Below are 20,722 nucleotides of genomic sequence, written 5' to 3'. Positions count from 1 at the left end.
AAACCATACAAAGATGCCACAGAAAAAGAAAACTACAGGCCAATATCACTGATGAACATAGATGCACAAATCTTTAACACAATTCTAGCAAACAGAATCCAACAACATATTAAAAAGATCATACATCATGACCAAGTGGGCTTTATCCCATGGATGCAAGGATTCTTCAATATCTGCAAATCAATCAAAGTAATACACCACATTAACAAATTGAAAAATAAAAGCCATATGATTATCTCAATAGATGCAGAGGAAGCCTTTCGACAAAATTCAACATCCATTTATGATAAAAACCCTCCAGAAAGCAAGAATAGAAGGAACATACCTCAACATAATAAAAGCTATATATGACAAACCCACAGCAAACATTATCCTCAATGGTGAAAAATTGAAAGCATTTCCTCTAAAGTCAGGAACAAGACAAGGGTGCCCACTCTCACCACTACTATTCAACATAGTTTTGGAAGCTTTGGCCACAGCAATCAGAGCAGAAAATGAAATAAAGGGAATCCACATTGGAAAAGAAGAAGTAAAACTCTCACTGTTTGCAGACGACTTGATCCTCTACATATAAAACCCTAAAGACTCCACCAGAAAATTACTAGAGCTAATCAATAAATATAGTAAAGTTGTAGGATATAAAATCAACACACAGAAATCCCTTGCATTCCTATATACTAAGAATGAGAAAACAGAAAGAGAAATTAAGGAAACAATTTCATTCATCATTGCAACGAAAAGAATAAAATACTTAGGAATAAATCTATCTAAAGAAACAAAAGACCTATATATAGAAAACTATAAAACACTGGTGAAAGAAATCAGAGGACACAATAGATGGAGAAATATACTGTGTTCATGGATTGGAAGAATCAATATAGTGAAAATGAGTATACTACCCAAAGCAATCTATAGATTCAATGCAATCCCTGTCAAGCTACCAATGGTATTTTTCACAGAACTAGAACAAATAATTTCACAATTTTTATGGAAATACAAAAAACATCGAATAGTCAAAGCAATCTTGAGAAAGAAGAATGGAACTGGAGGAATCAACCCACCTGACTTCAGGCTCTACTACGAAGCCACAGTCATCAAGACAGTATGGTACTGGCACAAAGACAGAAATATAGATCAATGGAACAAAATAGAAAGCCCAGAGATAAATCCATGCACCTATGGACACCTTATCTTTGAAAAGGGAGGCAAGAATATACAATGGAGAAAAGACAATGTCTTTAAAAAGTGGTGCTGGGAAAACTGGTCAACCACTTGTAAAAGAATGAAACTAGAACACTTTCTAACACCATACACAAAAATAAACTCAAAATGGATTAAAGATCCAAACATAAGCCCAGAAACTATAAAACTCCTAGAGGAGAACCTAGGCAAAACACTCTCCGACATATATCACAGCAGGATCCTCTATGACCCACCTCCCAGAATATTGGAAATAAAAGCAAAAATAAACAAACGGGACCTAATTAAAATTAAAAGCTTCTGCACAACAAAGGAAACTATAAGCAAGGTGAAAAGACAGCCTTCAGAATGGGAGAAAATAATAGCAAATGAAGCAACTGACAAGCAACTAATCTCAAAAATATACAAGCAACTCCTACAGCTCAACTCCAGAAAAATAAAAGACTCAATCAAAAAATGGGCAAAGAACTAAACAGACATTTCTCCAAAGAAGACATACAGATGGCTAACAAACACATGGAAAGATGCTCAACATCACTCATTATCAGAGAAATGCAAATCAAAACCACAATGAGGTACCATTTCACGCCAGTCAGAATGGCTGCTATCCAAAGTCTACAAGCAATCAATGCTGGAGAGGGTGTGGAGAAAAGGGAACTCTCTTACACCGTTGGTGGGAATGCAAACTAGTACAGCCACTATGGAGAACAGTGTGGAGATTCCTCAAAAAATTGGAAATAGAACTGCCATATGACCCAGCAATCCCACTGCTGGGCATACACACCAAGGAAACCAGAATTGAAAGAGACACATGTACCCCAGTGTTCATCGCAGCACTGTTTATAATAGCCAGGACATGGAAGCAACCTAGATGTCCATCAGCAGACGAATGGATAAGAAAGCTGTGGGTACATATACACAATGGAATATTACTCAGCCATTAAAAGAATACATTTGAATCAGTTCTAATGAAGTGAATGAAACTGGAGCCTATTATACAGAGTGAAATAAGCCAAAAAGAAAAACACCAATACAGTATACTAACGCATATATATGGAATTTAGAAAGATGGTAACAATAACCCTGTATGAGATACAGCAAAAGAGACACAGATGTATAGAACAGTCTTTCGGACTCTGTGGGAGAGGGCAAGGGTGGGATGATTTGGGAGAATGACACTGAAACATGTATATTATCATATGTGAAACAAATTGCCAGTCCAGGTTCGATGCATGATACAGGGTGCTCGGGGCTGGTGCACTGGGATGACCCAGAGGGATGGGATGGGGAGGGAGGTGGGAGGGTGGTTTAGGATGGGGAACACATGTACACCCATGGTGGATTCATGTTAATGTATGGCAAAACCAATACAATATTGTAAAGTAAAAAAAAAAAAAAGAAAACCATGGAGGTATAGACAGTTTATACATGTAAGTAAAGACAATGGAGATGTAGACACTTTATGCATGTACATAAAGACGATAGAGATTTACATACTTATGTGGAGATGAGGTGCAGGCTTAGGTGATAAAGATGTAACTATAACCATAGATAATGTAGACACAGGTGTATGTAGATACAGATGTAAGTGATATAGACGTGGATACAGATGATGTAGATGTGGGTGGAAGTAGAGATGCAGATGACATAGAGGTAAGTGCAGGTGTAAATGTAGGCGATGCAGGCATCAGCATAAATAACAGAAGTGCTGAAGATGACGCAGGCACAGAAAATGCAGATGTGGGGTAGACATACATGTAGATGATCCAGACAGACGTAGATGGCAGAGTAGGTGTCAGATGTCGATACAGATGATGTAGGAGTAGGTGATGTAGAGGCAGGAGTAGGTGTAGACGATACAGATGTAGGTTAGGTGATGTGGGTGTAGCTACAGATGACGTAGAGAACGCAGGCGTAGTGTAGATGTACACATACAGACGCTGTGGACACAGATGTGGACATAAGTATACGTGTAGGTGCAGACACGGTCACATAGATGAACACAGAGGAAACAGAGAGTAGCTGATGCAGGTGTAGATGTGAATGAGGCTGAGACAGAGACAGAGACACTTGCCAGCAGACTTCACATCCCAATCCATCGTGCAGGAGACCAGACAGCCTGTTGGTAGCCACAGTACTGGCGGGCCAGGTGCTCAGAGTCACCATGGCAGCAGCAGTAATAACACCAACCGCTCTGAGCACTGGTCCAATTCCAGGTACTGTGCAGGCATCTCGCCTGTAGCATCTCAATAACCATACCTGGTCATCCTTTCAGCTAAGACATTCCTGTCACCAGAAGCCTGTGGAGCTAAAAGGCACCTTGACATCCAAACACTCCCACAGTCATCTTCATCACCTCTCCCCTCCCCCCACCATCACTCATGCCAGAGCCCACATCTCTGTTGCAAACCCACTCATCCTCTGCCTCCCCCACTAGCATTCCAGCCCCATGAGGTCCTGGATTTGGGGGTCTCTTTCTGGTGGCTCAGACGGTAAATAATCTGCCTGCAATGGGTCGGGAAGATCCCCTGGAAAACAGAATGGCTACCCACTCCAGTATCCTTGCCTGGAGAATCCCATGGACAGAGGAACCTGGCAGGCTACAGTCCAGGGGGGGTCACAAAGAGTCGGACACGACTGAGCAACTAACACTCACTTTCCTGACACATTCCCTACAGCCTGGAACTTGCACATGGAAAAACGTGGAACAAGTAAGTGTTTCTGTGCCCGTGGGCTCTGCCCACCCTGACCCCACCTGTTGCCTTCATTCTCGATGATGCGATGATACCGGTCCAACTCGTTCCTCAGGGTCTGCTGGACGACCACCAGCTGCCGGCAGTCATAGGATGATCTCTCCAGGCTCCTCTCTGCCTCTTCAATCTCCTTCCGCAGGGTGTCTATCTGCTCGTTGTAGAGCTGAATCTCATCATCATAACACTCGTGGGCGTCTCTGATGGCTTGTTCCAGGGCCGCAGTCTGCGGGCAGAGACAATAGTCACAAGAAAACCCAGCCACCCTCTCCCTGCAGACACAGACACAGCAGGGGAGAATCCGGACGGCGTACCCAGTTGTATTTGTTTTGTTGGTTTGTTTCTCTGTCCGCAGAGAATCTTAAAGCCACAGAAGGATGTGACAACTGAACCCCTTCCCCTGATGCTTGTATCAGCACCCCAGGAAATCAGCCTGTAGCGGAGCCCCCGACCCAAGGCAGTAGGAAGATGAGAAACTCAGAAAATAAAAACTGCCATCCCTGGACTAACATGTACAACTCCGAGTACATTCTTCGTACTTTACTGAGTTAGCATGAAAAAGTAGTAAAAAAAAGAACATGGACTAAATAGATAAGATGCTATAATAATAAAAAGGGGGGGATCTCCTTGATCTTATTCAATCACTACGGCACTTTAATTTTCTCCTGATTTCTGACCAGTAGAGTTACATATATGTTTTGATAGCTAAAATGTGTGTGTTTGTGTGCGCTGGCACTTATGTAAAATAACTTCAGAGAAACGCTATTTATATATTAAAGCAGGACAAGTCAAAATTAAGGTAGGAAAATGAAGAGAGGTTCCTCATCTTCACTTTTAGAGCTATGACAACCCACAAGCAGCCACAAGCTTCTTACTTATTTATAAGCAAACTTATTTACAAGCTCAGTACAAGCTTGTTTTCCCACAGAGAAAAGATATAACAGGCGTAGCCAGTCCTCAAAAGCAAAATAAAACATGTAGACTGAAACCCACTTCATCTGCAAGAGCACTTGTCAAACTTCAACACACATATGAACCACCCCAAGGATACAGTTTTGCTCAGATTCTGACTCAGTAGCTCCAGTGGGACTGGAGGGGCCGGGTTTCTAAGTGGCTCCTCCACAATGCCCGTGGCTGTGGCTCTGGTCTCCGGGCCACATTCTTTGAGTCGTGGGGAACTAAGCAAAAGTCTGAATCTATCCTCATGTATGTGCATCACAGGATGCCTGACACATGCAGCTTAATGAACACACTGGACAACATGGAGGGTGATTGTTCCTGAGAGCCTGACCCTTCGCTATGTACAGATAAGGTCATGAGAAACAGAGATGGGCAGGAATTGTCCCAGCCTCGAGGAGGCTGAGGAGACAGGACACCTGAATGCAGGCAGGACCCAGGATCAGGCAACCTGTGAACAGGGTAAGGGGTGAGATTTCAGGCAAGTCTCTTACCAGTCTGGTCTGCTCACCAATGTCCTGGTTTCAACCTTGGTGCTTTGCTATTTGGATGTTGACTTTGGGGGAATTGAATGAAGAGTATGGGAAACTCTGAGTTATTTTCACAGCATCAGAGAAGTCTAAAATTATTTCAAAATAAACAAAGAGAGTTTGGCCAGGTTTCTGTTCCTCATTTAAAACTGCCTCCATTCAGGAAACAATCTAGATGTCCATCAACAGATGAACGGATAAAGAAGCTGTGGTACATATATACAATGGAATATTACTCAGCCATAAAAAGGAACGCATTTGAGTCAGTTCTAATGAGGTAGATGAATCTACAGCCTATTATAGAGTGAAGTAAGTCAGAAACAGAAAACAAACATCATATACTAATGCACATATATGGAATCTAGAAAGATGGTTACTGATGAACCTCTTTGCAGGGCAGCAATGGAGATGCAGACGTAGAGAACAGACTTGTGGTCAAGGGGCAGGGAAGAAGAGGGAAAGAGTAGCATGGAAACATACACATTACCGTATGTAAAGCAGATCACCAGTGGGAATTTGCTGCATGACTCGAAATAGCAACCCACTCCAGTACTCTTGCCTGGAAAACCCCATGGATGGAGGAGCCTGGTAGGCTACAGTTCATGGGGTACCTAAGAGTCAGACACGACTAAGCGACTTCACTTCACTTCAGACCTCAAACCAGCACTCTGTGACAACCTAGAGGGATGGGATGGAGTAGGAGGTGGGAGGGAGGTTCAAGAGGGAGGGGACATATGTGTACCTATGGCTGATTCATGTTGATATTTGGCACAAACCAACAAAATACTGTAAAGTAATTATCCTTCAATTAAAAATAAATAAATTTTAAAAAATAAACAAAATTGTCTCCATTCAAACAGTCTCCTAGGACATCAAACACCAAGGCACAGCCTCTGACTCCTGGTGTGGCCACACCCTCTTAACCATACCAGCGTCTACACGCTCCAGGAAAGGCTTCCATGAAGGGATTCAAAGGACCCCTCCAGACCTGAATCTCAGAGACAAGAAGCCATCCAGGAGTGGGTGAATCCCCATGTAAGACTCTCCGTTTCCATGGAGCGGTCCTGAGAACAAAGCCTGCAGGTCACAAACTGGTGTGGCTGGGCTCCATCCACTCCAGAGTCAGCTGGGCAGTAGGGAAACATGAGAGCTGGACACACTTTCATCAAAGCTCACCCTTCTACCACATGAATAGGAAAGAGATGTGACCGCAGCACCCATGTGTTAAAGCTCAATAATTGAAACCTCCTCCATCAGAAGGAGGGGTGCTCAGAAAGAAACAGTAAAAGCCCCCCTTTCGGCAGCTCAAAGGGGGCTAACGAGATGTCTCTGAGGGGACTGACTTCCATGTGGGCTTCAGACACCGTCTAGCACCAGACTGATCGTAGGAGAAAGAGACCCTCCTTCCTGGAGCCACAGTCCAGGTTGGCCACAGGCTCAAGCACAGGGTGTCATAGAACCCACGGAGAGGCCCAGGGTGCTGGGGAGGTGGGGGGAGGGGGGGAGGGGGCGGGGCATCACGGAAGGCTTCCAGGAGGAGGTAAGTCCAGTCCTGGGCACTGCAGAAGCAAAGGGACTTGCAGAAAGAGGCGTGAGAAGCAGAGAGGCGGGCGCCAGGTCTGCAGGGGTGGTCAGGAGAGGAGAGGGGAAGAGAGCTGCCCACTGACAGCCCCGGGTCACTTCGAGAACAGTAGTCAAGCTGATACAGAGGGCAGAGGCAGGTGGCAGGCGTGGGCCTCAAAGCAGCCTGAACTTCACTGTGAGCCAGGTAACTGGGCATTTCTGCCTGGACCATTTGGATCGACCAGCTGATATTCATCTCCCCACTTGGCTGCAGGCAGGAGCCCAGCCAAGCTCTGCTTGGTGTTCCCGGACCTCACATGGGGCTCGCCAGAAACATCTGAATAAAAGACAAGTGTTCTAGCTCAGTTGTGGGGCTTGCCTTTGCACACACAGTCCTCAGGGATCCTGAGCTACGCCTCATGTGAGCCCCGTCTGGAGGGGTGACCTCCTGCCTCAGTCCTCTTAGGCCCCTGGACTCCTTTGGGTTCAAGGTCATTTCAAAAAGGAAAAAGAAATCATATCCTTTCCAGATTACATGCCATCTTACCAAAACCTGCCACCAGATGGTGCTAAGGGACTTTCACAAAAAATGATGTCTGGGCAACACACTCGTAAAAATCTGCATTTTTTCACTTCCTGTCACAAAAACTCAACTGATGCAACTTAGAGAATTTAGAGAGCCTGTCCTTTCTCGGGCACCTGGAATAAGTACCATCTCATACATCACGTTCAGGGATCTCATGCGTGGTCCACGTTCAGGGATCTCATGTGTGGTCCACGTTCAATCTCAAAAGCAGGGGCCCCCAGCTCCAATCGTGGGTGCTGTTGCAGGCAACCTGCAGACCAGTGTTCTCAAAGCTGGCAGAGCCACCTGGGGGGCTTGTTGAAGGAGATGCTGGCCCCTCTCCAGTATCCCTGATTCCACAGGTCTGGGGCGAGCCTGTGAATGCCCTAACCATAGGCAGAGCCAAGGAGTGCTGCCCCACAACATCCCCACCACATCCCCAGTCCTAGCCCTGGCCCCACTGAGGGGCTATGATGACTGGTCTCCCTGGGAACGTACAGCTTAGCTACTCCATCCGAAAGTCATGGCAACATTTTAAAATTAGCAAAAAGCCAGCTGTAAATATCTCATGAATCAGGCTATGGAAGGCCCAGGCCAGGAACATGAGTGGCCCAGATGTAGAACATCCTGACCCAGCATGGGATTCCCACCCCCGCCTCCCCCCGCCTCCCCCCCACAAATTAGTGACCTCCAAGTGTGGTTCCTGGGCTAGCAAGCAGCACCTGGACTTCAGAAAGGTAGGTTCTTGGGCCACAACCCAGACCTACTGAGTCAGAAACTCTCAGGTGGGTCCAGACATGTGTGTGTTTTAATTTGAGCTAATCAGGCAGACTTTTGGCCCCAGTGACCTTTACCCCTTAGCTTCTGCCCAAGACTCTGTGGTGTTAGTTGGCAAAGGGACTTTGCAGATGTAAGCAAGGTTCTTAAGCAGTTGAGCTTAAAAAATAGAGAGACTATTCTAGATTATTCCTGATCACATGAGCCCTCAAGAGCAGAAATCAAAGAGAGTAGATGCATGAGAAAGAGTCAATGTCCCTGAAGATGGAGGAGGCCACCCACCAAGGAGAGTGGGCAGCATCTGGAATGACTACTGGCAGTAAAGAAACAGGATCCTTGTTCCCACAGGCACACAGAACAGAATTCTGCCAACGTGACTGGGCTTGTGTCCACTTCTCCAAATGCTTAGTCACACACACACATGTACACACACACACACACACACACAACTTATACACACATATATGCACACACATGTACACACATTCAAAAATATTCACACACATTATACACACATGTGCACACACACACACACACACACACACACACACCCTCCCTCTATCCTCTCAGAACCTCAGAGAACACTACATACTCATCAAGTCACCAAATCAACGTGCCTGGTCCTCAAGCCACAGTTTATCACCAGAGCAGGATGAGTTTTAAGGGGTCTCTGCAGCTGGGGTCTCTGCCTTGGGGACCATCTGCAGACCCGCATGTGCTTTCCGAAGCCCCTGAGTCACTGCACAGTGAGGGGTGTGTGGTGCGTGGGCAGGAATAGAGATTCTGGACTCAGGTCCTGAAATTTGGTAACACTGAGAACCCACGAAAAGCACCACACCCCACAGGGCTCCAACATGTGATTCTTCTGTCGGCACTGGTGGGGTTCAGTTCAGTTCAGTCGCTCAGTCGTGCCTGACTCTGCGACCCCATGAATCACAGCACGCCAGGCCTCCCTGTCCATCACCAACTCCCAGAGTTCGCTCAAACTCATGTCCATCGAGTCGGTGATGCCATCCAGCCATCTCATCCTCTGTCATCCCCTTCTCCTCCTGCCCCTAATCCCTCCCAGCATCAGAGTCTTTTCCCATTGAGTCAACTCTTCGCATGAGGTGGCCCAAGTATTGGAGTTTCAGCCTCAGCATCAGTCCTTCCAATGAACACCTAGGACTGGTCTCCTTTAGAATGGACTGGTTGGATCTCCTTGCAGTCCAAGGGACTCTCAAGAGTCTTCTCCAATACCACAGTTCAAAAGCATCAATTCTTCAGCACTCAGCTTTCTTCACAGTCCAACTCTCATATCCATACATGACCACTGGAAAAACCATAGCCTTGACTAGATGGACCTTTGTTGGCAAAGTAATCTCTGCTTTTTAATATGTTATCTAGGTTGGTCATAACTTTTCTTCCAAGGAGTAAACATCTTTTAATTTCATGGCTGCAATCACCATCTGCAGTGATTTTGGAGCCCCCCAAAATAAAGTCTGACACTGTTTCCACTGTTTCCCCATCTATTTCCCATGAAGTGATGGGACCAGATGCCATGATCTTCATTTTCTGAATGTTGAGCTTTAAGCCAACTTTTTCACTTTCCTCTTTCCCTTTCATCAAGAGGCTTTTTAGTTCCTCTTCACTTTCTCCCATAAGGGTGGTGTCATCTGCATATCTGAGGTTACTGATATTTCTCCCGGCAATCTTGATTCCAGCTTGTGCTCTTCCGGCCCAGTGTTTCTCATGATGTACTCTGCATATAAGTTAAATAAGCAGGGTGACAATATACAGCCTTGACGTACTCTTTTTCCTATTTGGAACCAGTCTGTTGTTCCATGTCCAGTTCTAACTGTTGCTTCCTGACCTGCATACAGGTTTCTCAAGAGGCAGGTCAGGTGGTCTGGGATTCCCATCTCTTTCAGAATTTTCCACAGTTTATTGTGATCCACACGGTCAAAGGCTTTGGCATAGTCAATAAAGCAGAAATAGATGTTTTTCTGGAACTCTCTTGCTTTTTCAATGATCCAGCGGATGTTGGCAATTTGATCTCTGGTTCCTCTGCCTTTTCTAAAACCAGCTTGAACATCTGGAATTTCACGGTTCACATATTGCTGAAGCCTGGCTTGGAGAATTTTGAGCATTACTTTACTAGGGTGTGCTGCTGCTGCTCCTAAGTCGCTTCAGTCGTGTCCGACTCTGTGCGACCCCATAGACGGCAGCCCACCAGGCTTCCCCGTCCCTGGGATTCTCCAGGCAAGAACACTGGAGTGGGTTGCCATTTCCTTCTCCAATGCATGAAAAGTGAAAAGTGAAAAGTGAAAGTGAAGTCGCTCAGTCGTGTTCAACTCTTAGCGACCCCATGGACTGTAGCCTACCAGGCTTCTCCATCCATGGGATTTTCCAGGCAAGAGTACTGGAGTAGGGTGCCATTGCCTTGTCCGTTACTAGGGTGTGAGATGAGTGCAATTGTGCTGTAGTTTGAGCAGTCTTTGGCATTGCCTTTCTTTGGGATTGGAATGAAAACTGACCTTTTCCAGTCCTGTGGCCACTGCTGAGTTTTCCAAATTTGCTGGCATATTGAGTGCAGCACTTTCACAGCATCATCTTTCAGGTGGAGTAGAGACAGAGTAACATATAACGTTTAATGGTATACGTAGAGGTGCAGATTTTTTAAATTCTTGTTCTCTTGTCCTTTACATGTACTTGTCAAACCGAACATCAATTTACTTTTGGATTTGGGAAATGTGGTCAAACAGGAAGGAGCGTGTTCTAACCCAATGTCCCCATCAGAACAGCCAGATACATGGAACCACAGAAAGAAACTGAAGGAATCACGGAGGTGCCCCGCAAAGCCTGTGAACCACAAAAGAAGCCTGTAGAAATAGGACCGAGCTTTTCTGGTGAGTTCAGTTTGCAAATTAAGCTTCACCAAGAACAGAAAAGGGGTGGGGTGAAAATGCAAAGTTTCCACTAACAAATTCTGAGCAGGAGCAAATGCAGAAACAGCCCCTCTCTCCAGTCTCCCCTCTGACTGGAATCTGCAGTCAGATTCCAGAGGAGAGAGTTCAGGTCAGAAGCAGGAAGTACAGATTCAAACGAGTGGAGGATTAAAATCCCCAATCTGTGACCATTTCTTATTTTTTACAACAATTTTAAACTGGGAAAAATGGGTCGGTTATGCACAGGTGGGAGCTTACCCTTGGTGGGGGAGGGGGCCTGAGGGAACCTCTCGGGAGCCAGAAATTAGTGGGATCTATTGTCCCTGCTTCCCTGGTGGCTCAGACAGTAAAAGTGTCTGCTTGCAATTCGGGAGACCCGGGTTTGATCCCTGGGTCAGGAAGATTCCCTGGAGAAGGAAATGGCAACCCACTCCAGTACTCTTGCCTGGAAAATTCCATGGATGGAGGAACCTCGTTGGCTACAGTCCATGGGGTCGCAAAGAGTCGTACACAAGTAAGCAACTTCACTTTCACTTTCTCTGTCCCCTCTGGCGCAGGCCCTTTCCAGTCTGAGCAGGAAGGGCAGTGCCCTGGGCAGCCCTCCGTCTATGCGGACAGCTGGTCACCCCCCTAGGGACGCTGTCTGTCACTTGAGGGCTGGGCACACAGGTGTGCCAAGTTTGTGAGAATGTACAGTGAGACAGGGCTTCCCTGGTGGCTCAGTGGTAAAGAATCCATGTGCAATGCAGGAGATGTGGGAAATTTGGGTTTGATCCCTGGGTCGGGACGATTCTCTGGAGGAGGGCATGGCAACCCACTCCAGTACAGAGGAGCCTGGCAGGCTATATAGCCCATGGGGTCACAAAGAGTTGGACACAACAGAGGGACTAAACAACAACAAAACAACACAGTGAGACAAACGTGCGCAAGTCTCTCGGGCATGTGACACCAGAATGAGCCTGCAGAGGGTGGGGCGCACCTGGGCCTGCAGCTCGGTTCTCTGGGCTTGCAGGAGGCAGATCATCTCCCTGCCGTCCTCCAGCTGGCACTGCAGGGCGGCGGCTTCCCGTTCTGTCAGGAGCTTCTCCTGTACAAAGAAGCCAGACTCAGCATCACACACTTGTCATGGGAGGAAACACGTAGAGGAGCGGAGAGGCCTCCTGTGTTCTGCACATTCACATCCCCCTAACCCCGCCCTCAGATTCACAGGCTGAGGCCCTGACCCCCTCCCGCCATGGGAAGGCATCTGGGCTGGGACTTTGGCAGGAAGGGAGGTGGAGATGAGGTCACTAGAGTGGGGCCCCCATGGTGGGATTAGTGCCCTTACAAGCAAAGAAGGAGGCACCAGGATCTAAATGTGCTTTGCAAAGTGCACATGAATCCCTAAGCATCCTGCTGAAATGGGGATTGTGACTCAGTGGGTCTGCTGGGGGGTCTGGCTGGAGATTCTGCATTTTTCTCAAGTTCCCAAGTGATGCTGAGGGTCTCTGACAATCACTGACGCCATCAAACTAAGTCTAAATGGTTCTACATTCCTACAACTCAGACAAATGGGGCTACAAGGAAACAAACTATTATGATTTTATAAGTGTGCTCTGATACAAAACACCTTTGAATTAAAGGGGAAAATGTTTGCAAAATACAATAAAGCGTCTGGAAAGAAATCTCTGACAAAGAAAATTATGTTTTAGGAAAAGCTGTGTTTTAGAGCAGTTCACTTGTGACTTCCCAGGTGGCACTTGTGGTAAAGAATCCATCTGCCGACGCAGGAGACGTAAAGAGATGTGGGTTTGATCCCTGGGTTGGGAAGATCCCCTGGAGGAGGATATGGCACCCTACTCCAGTATTCTTACCTGCAGAACCCCGTGGACAGAGGAGCCTGGTGGGCTACAGTCCATAGGGTCACACAGAGTTGGACACAACTAAAGCAGCTAAACACACACGCACACAGTTCACTTGGGGTCATTGGTGAGCAATGTGGACAAGAATATCCCCATCAAGGCCAAAAGAAGTAACCCTTCTGCCTCTCAGATGTTACTTGGCAGGATTCAACTATGTTCCAAAAGCAAATTTGGGGATTTCTTCAGCTTTGATATAAAAAGTTAGGTTCAAATAAACATAAAGCAGTCAGCTACCCTTGCCCACTGGTTCTGCAGGGTGTGGGCTTGAGCAGACTTCTATCCTAAGTCATCTCTGCAGAAAAACACAGAATCTCATCAGCTGAACAGTCCACAAAACCCTGACCTCAGCGTAACACTTCTCCAGAGAAAGACCACATGACATTTCTGTTTTAATCTGTATCCTTCTCAGTCTATTTCTACACATACCGTATCGTGCATCACAAAATCCCATAAACCACAGGAGGAAAAAATATAGGTCAATATCCTGTTGAACTGTTAAAGAGCTGAGTGAGGAAGGAATCTGGAACATTATACTGGGAATACAGTTTTACACCCAAATTCCAAAACAGCTTCAACCATCTCTAACCGGTCCTGACAGTTTTCATGCCCCAGACTTGCCTCCTCATTAGTAGAGCCTGACCTGGAAAAACAGAGTCACTCACTATCTTCAATTTTCTGGATTCAAAATTATGGTCAAATTGATAAGGGGAATAAGAAAACAAACAACCCAATCATATATAGATATAGATATATATGCAAAAGACTTGGGTCTTGGTCCAACACAGAAGATACGTGAATCATAGATACATGGATGGCAGATAAGCATCCATATGTCTTGACTGAAAAGATACTCAACAAGGAATTCCCTGGTGGTCCAGTGGTTAGGACTCTGTGCTTTCACTGCTGAGGGTTCGATCCCTTTCGGGAACTAAGATTCCTGCAAACCATGTGGTGTGGCTTAAAAAAAAAAATGCTCATAACAAGATATACAACACATTTATTAGAACAGCAAACAGCAAAACCAAAATAAAAGCCCAACATCCCAGTGCAGACAAGAAAGCAAAGCAACAGAAGCTCCCATCTGTGGCTGGGGGTGGGGATGCAGTGATGCTACAGAGCTTGGGAGATAGTCTGGTAGTTTCTTATAAGCTAAACAAGGAAGAGAGGACAAACACCTAGGAAGACGGTCAGCAGCAGAGTTTATGTCCTCAAATGTCTAGATACCCTTGTTCACTTACAGACTGAAAGAGCAAAAGAGTAAACTTGAATATGAATGCTCAGGTTGGGTTGGGGGCCCCAGACAGTCCAACCTGATGACTCTCCCTGGGCCTCTGGGCACCAGCCCTGGGGCTGCAGGACCAATGCCCACGTGTGGCCACCCTGCTGCTGCGGCTCCTGCTCTTACCTCCCGCATCCCACTCGTTATGGCAGCTGCCTGCGGGGTGGTCTGGATGATCTGCTGCAGGATGGTGACATAGGTCTGAATCTCCAGAAGATTCTGTCAGGGAAGGAAAGAGTTCTCATTAAAACCTGAACTGCCTGAGTTTCTCCCTCCGGGCTAATGTGACCCTCGGGATATCAGACAGTGACCTGCTCGAGGGCGCCTGATGCCTCCTTTTATCTACACAAAAGCCGCCCTCTGCCGCCTGGAGCAGGTCCTGAGGCAGAGACACAGACACTGAAGCTGGAGGGAGGCCAGGTCCCTGGAGAGGTCAGCCCTCAGGTCTGCTGTGCTCAGGTGACACAGCTGGGCAGGAAAAGAGTGTCTGGCACTTGCATTTTCAAGATGCACAAGCTCAGAGAGGTTAGACCACTGGCCTTAGGTTACATAGCTCCGGGACTGGACTTTCCCAGAACACCAAGCACCCCCACCCCACCGCAGCATGAGGCTACGAGAAGCCGGTAGGGCTGTGGGCAGAACACAGCAGTACCTGAGAGAAGGCTCTTGCTATTGCTGTTTAGTCGCTAAGTCATGTCCGACTCTCTGCAACCCCGTGGACTGTAGCCCACCAGGCTCCTCTGCCCATGGGATTTCCCAGGCGAGAACGCTGGAGTGGGTTGCCATTTCCTTCTCCAGGGGGCTCCTGCAGGCCACATGTTCCCTCAGAGGCAGCAGTGAAAATTTACAGTTTTTGCATTTTCTCCATTTTCTGATCTGAACCAGTTTTGCCTAATCAAGACGGATTCACGTGCAATCACTCTGTGGACTGTAATGTCTCCCATAGATACTGGCTCCCACCCCATCCCCTGACACACACACCCCAAAACCACCCCCCCCCCTGCACGTCTGGTTCACTAAGCACTGTCCAGCCCAGTTCACCTGGGCAGCCCACTGCAGCCATCTCATTTTTCAGCCACGAGAGCTCCGGACTGGTTTCCGGTGGGAAAGGGCTGCAAGAGGGGTTGTGGTTACCTTTTTGTACCTGTCCTTGGCTGCACTGATGTCATCCTGCAGAAACTGGGCTTCAATCTGAAGACGCAGGTTACGTAGCAGGGCTTCATCTGCCTCCTGCAACAAGAGGGTCACAATTCCGATTTGGAGAGGCCATGGGGTGGGTGTGAAATCTGAACACACAGACCACTGGGGGTCTGGTTAACAGGCAGACTGCTGTTTGGTAGGTCTGGGACGGCGTCCGGGATTCTGCATTTCTAGCAGAGCATTGGGTTAGCCCACTGGACCTGGTCTACCACAATAGCTCTCAGGCAGGGGTGATTCTGCCCCCCCGCCCCCGGGGACATTTGGCACAATCTGGACATACTTTTAATTGTCACCATTTGGGAGGTGGAGTGCTACTACCGGCATCAAGTGGGTAGGGGTCACAGATGCTGCTAAACATCTCACAATACATAGGACAACCTCACACAACAAATAAACCTCCAGTCCCTAATGCCAATAATGCCAGGGCTGAGAAGCCTTGATCTAGAAAATTCAGGGAGAAACAGTATGCTTGCATGCCAATAACCTTAAAATTGCTTCCCTGATGGCTCCCGTGGTAAAAATCTACCTGCAGTGCACAAGATGCAGGTTCCGTCCCTGGGTGGGGAAGATCTTGTGCAGGAGGAAATGGCAACCCACTTCAGTATTCTTGCCTGGAAAATTTCATGGAGAGAGGAGCCTGGTGGGCTACAGTCCATGTCCGGCTCTCACAAAGAGCTGGACATGACTAAGAGACTAACACAGTTTCGAATTATGGTGCTGGAGAAGCCTCTTGAGAGTCCCTTGGACAACAATCAAACCAATCAATCTTAAAGGAAATCAACCCTGAATATTCATTGGAAGGACTGATGCTGAAGCTCCAAAGCTTTGGCCACCTAATGTGAGGAGCCAAATCATTGGAAAAGACCCTTATGCTGGGAAAGATTGAGGACAGGAGGAGAAGGGGGCGACAAAGGATGGGATAGTGGGATAGCGTCACTGAATCAATGGACATGAATTTCAGTAAACTCCAGGAGATAGTAAAGGACAGAGAGGCCTGGTGTGCTGAAGTCCATGGGGTCGCAAAGAGTCAGACAGGACTTAGCAACTGAACAATGATAACACATACACAACCTTAAAATCTGACACATCTGTATTTGTTCTAGAGCCTCTCATCAGTGAGTTGAGTTTCTAAGACTAAGAAACAGGTTTCCCTTAACACTGAAACCTTTACTTTAGAATGAAGCTAGAGCCCTATTTTATACCATTCAAAAACGAACTCTAAATGGGTTAGCTGCTGCTGCTGCTAAGTCGCTTCAGTCATGTCTGACTCTGTGCAACCCCATAGACGGGGGCCCACCAGGCTCCCCTGTCCCTGGGATTCTCCAGGCAAGGATACTGGAATGGGTTGCCATTTCCTTCTCCAATGCATGAAACTGAAAAGTGAAAGTGAAGTCGCTCAGTAGTGTCTGACTAGCGACCCCATGGACTGCAGCCTACCAGGCTCCTCCGTCCATGGGATTTTCCAGGCAAGAGTACTGGAGTGGGGAAATGGGTTAGAGACTTAAATAATTTTATACTGAAACAAAACTCCAAGAAGAAACAGGAAAAAACCTCCCTGGCATGGGTGTTGGCAATGAATTTTTGGACGTGACACTTAAAGCACAAGCAACAAAATAAAAAATTGGCAAGTAAGACTATTTCTTGCTGCTGTTTAGTCGTTCAGTCATGTGGCATCTTTTGCCACCCCACAGATTGTAGCCCACCAGGCTTCTCTATCCATGGGATTTCCCAGGCAAGAATACTTGAGTGGATTGCAATCTTCTTTTCCAGGGGATCTTCCCAACCCAGGGACCAAATCCACATCTTCAGTGTCTCCTGCACTGCAGACGGTTTCTTTACCACTGAGCCATTGGGGAAGCCCAAGCAAGACTATATCAAACTCAAAAGCTATGCATAGCAAAAGAAACCATTGATGAAGTCAAAAGACAAACTATCGAGTAGGAAACCTTAATTTTAATAGTTTTCTCCCGAGGACTGTTGACACTTACCTTGGGACCACCCATCTTCAATACAAAATGCATTTTTTTAGCATGAATGCTGAGGTGAAGAGTGTTTGCTCCTTTAAAGTTGGAAATGACACAACAGAAGGTTGAATGTTCTTACCAAACTTTTTGATAATTCACCAACTTTTATCTCATCAATCTTCCTTTGACCAACCAAACAGGTGTGAAGAAGTATTTGTGCTCTTAATAAGAAAGTAATATGATGTGTGGGATTGACTTAAATGCTTCAACAATTCAGTGAGATGTTACAGGGCCAAGGACCTTGTTCCTCTCCCAAGACACCTCTGCCTTGCATTTCTACCAATACCTGAGGCCTTGCTAAGTGCGTTTTTACTGACTTCCTAATGACTTATTAAAAAGCACTATGAATGTTAGCAACAGGCTCTCATTCATACAGGTAGAATGTGGTCTGCTAAAATACTTAAGATATTCTCCACCCCTGCATGAACAGAGTTAAGACAGTCAAGGTATGTGGACAGGACAAGATATTCTGAGACACTTGCCCTCCTGGTACTAATAGGGGTTAGGGTCATCATGATGAATTGTCCCTGGGAGAGCACAGCATTACTGATGGTCTCACGCAGATGCTCCAGGGAAGGTGGAAGGCCCCTTGGAGGTCCTGGTGAATGGGCTTCTGAATTACTCAGAATTGTCACATAGCCTGAGGAAGCCTCTTCAACAGAGAAATGCTGAAGGAAAGGAAGCCTGGTGTCTTCCCAGCAGTGGAAAAGGGCTGAGGAGCCAGAAATACCCCAGGTAATCTACAGACCCCAAGGGAAAAAGAGTCAGGCCTCAGGAAGGATAGAAACCAGTGCAGTCCCAGCAAAGCAAGTAGCAGCGGGCTGTGGCCTGGACACCAGGATGACCAGCTCCAAAGGCACTTATCTCTGCCCCTCAGGAGCGACATCTCTGAGAGAGAGCTATGATTGGCCCACATGATCACGTGACTGTTATCTTGCTGACAGTCCTACCAGGACCACACTGACAGAAAGGAAGGTCCAAGGGCTCAGGAGTGCAGCCCTGCCCACTTCAGGCACGGTGGTTCCTGGTGGAAGTGGCATCTCAGCTCTAAGGAGCGGGCCCTGCTTAGTAGGAACAGCTAGCCCTGGGGCCAGAGGCGGGGCAGTGCTGGGTGCAGACGTGTGAGGCAGCCCTTTGGGATGTTTTCCCACCTGCCCCATCCCTCGACCCCTCAAGACTGCTGAGGATGGGGTGGGATAGGGAATTCTCAAACATCTGAAACTTTCACCAAAAATTCATCCACAACTGATACACAATTACTGGACTGAAGACCTCTTGTGTTATGACTTACAAAGGGCTATCCTTTTGTAAAAGTTTTAGAAATAGAAGGGACCCTAGAGGCCATGGGTCCTCAGACATTTTGTAGCCACATCCTGCAAACAAAACATCTCAGGGAAGCCAACATATAGAAGCAAAGCAGAGATGTGTTTCCTAAGGGACATGATGGTTGGTCGGAGGCGGGCGCGGATAGGAACCCTGACTGTCCAGCAACCCTCCTCCATCAGATGCCCTTCAAGCAAATCCGCGGACCTTAAGGGCTCTGCCTAAGACAGCTCAGAAACGATAGAGTCTCAACTTACAGACAGGGAGACATGGAGCCAGTGGGTCATTCAGCTGATTAACAGAAGTTAACAGGAGCTAACAGGCCTGGGGTCTGTCCTGGACTTCTCCCTACTAGTCAGGAGTTGAACGCTGAGTCCTGACCCCACCCTGCAAGGTGCCTTCTGCTCTTCCCTGACCTTCCTCAGGGTCAAGCCCAATAACCCCTTAGGTCCCATCAGCCAACTTTTTAAACTGCTGAGAATGATAACAAAAGGCCAGCCCACATTTGCCCTTAAAAGAGAGATTAATCAGATGCCCTGCAAGCACATTCTCTCGCTTTGAAGACAATCATCTGATAAACTGCCCGGAAAAACTCCCAAAGGTGAGTCGCTGCTGCTGGAATGTGCAGCTGCTGGTAGAGGGGGGTAGAATTCTTTTGGAAGTGTTTTCTTTTGTTTGCACCAGAATTCAGAAATGTGTGGACGCTTGTGTTTTTATTATGCTTTTGGATGCTGTCAGCTGCAGTTTCAAAAGCTCCACCAGCAGAAAAGCGTCTAGATTTTTCCAAATCAAGACTCTGAGCCAAAAGTCTAATTTTAGAAAATGTTCCAACCCTGATACTGTGTGTTTTACATCTAGTTGAGTGGTTCGCAAAGTGTGGTTCCTGGACCACACTATCTGGAAATGATTTGAAAAATGAAAGATCTGGTGGATCCCAGACCTATTGGATCAGAATTTCTGGGGTGAAAGGACGAGGAAACTGTTTTAACACACCCTCCACGTGTTGCTGATGCTAGATCCACTGGTCTAGACCATCTTTCTTCAGGGGGGCTTTTCGAGTAGCTCAAATGGTAAAGAATCTGCCCACAATTCGAGAGACCTGGATTCGATCCCTGGGTCGGGAAGATCCCCTGGAGGAGGGCATGGCAACCCACTCCAGGATTCTTCCCTGGAGAATCCCTTGGACAGAGGACCTGGCAGGCTACAGTCCACTGAGTTGCAAAGAGTTGGACACAACTGAGCGACTAACACTTTCACTTTTGAGACCATGTTTTAGAAAGGGACTGGAGAAACTAACTGGAGTCCAACATACCCTTGAAAAATCAACCTTGCTAACTCAGCCACAGAGATGCTGGAAATCCATTAAAAACTTCAACTGTCTGTCAGTTCAGTCGCTCAGTCGTGTCGACTCTTTGCGACCCCATGAATCGCAGCACGCCAGGCCTCCCTGTCCACCAACTCCCAGAGTTTACCCAAACTCATATGCATCGAGTCGGTGATGCCATCCAGCCATCTTATCCTCTGTCGTCCCCTTCTCCTCCTGCCCTCAATCCCTCCCAGCATCAGGGTCTTTTCCAATGAGTCAACTCTTCACATGAGGTGGCCAAAGTATTGAAGTTTCAGCCTCAGCATCAGTCCTTCCAATGAACACCCAGCACTAATCTCCTTTAGGATGGACTAGTTGGATCTCCTTGCAGTCCAAGGGACTCTCAAGAGTCTTCTCCAA

At 47.0% G+C, this 20,722-nt stretch overlaps 1 protein-coding gene across 2 annotated transcripts in view; it reads right to left on the bottom strand.

Moving 5' to 3' along the window:
* Positions 1 to 20,722, bottom strand: part of BFSP1 (beaded filament structural protein 1) — a 38,961-nt gene that overhangs the window by 6,117 nt on the left and 12,122 nt on the right. For both annotated transcript variants that reach the window (XM_086333829.1, XM_086333830.1), the window contains exons 3-6: positions 15,584 to 15,679; positions 14,576 to 14,668; positions 12,249 to 12,356; positions 3,956 to 4,176 (exon numbers count right to left, since the gene is read on the bottom strand). In XM_086333829.1, coding sequence (XP_086189955.1) covers positions 3,956 to 4,176; positions 12,249 to 12,356; positions 14,576 to 14,668; positions 15,584 to 15,679 — 518 coding nt within the window. The remainder of the gene's footprint in view (positions 1 to 3,955; positions 4,177 to 12,248; positions 12,357 to 14,575; positions 14,669 to 15,583; positions 15,680 to 20,722) is intronic.

This window comes from Bos grunniens, chromosome 13 (assembly GCF_055505025.1).
Source record: "Bos grunniens cultivar Pamir isolate PY7600 chromosome 13, Bosgru_T2T1.0, whole genome shotgun sequence".
In the NCBI taxonomy this organism is placed as follows: domain Eukaryota; kingdom Metazoa; phylum Chordata; class Mammalia; order Artiodactyla; family Bovidae; genus Bos; species Bos grunniens.
The sequence above is the reverse complement of the archived record's forward strand: the minus strand, read 5'-3'. Positions and strand labels throughout refer to the sequence as shown.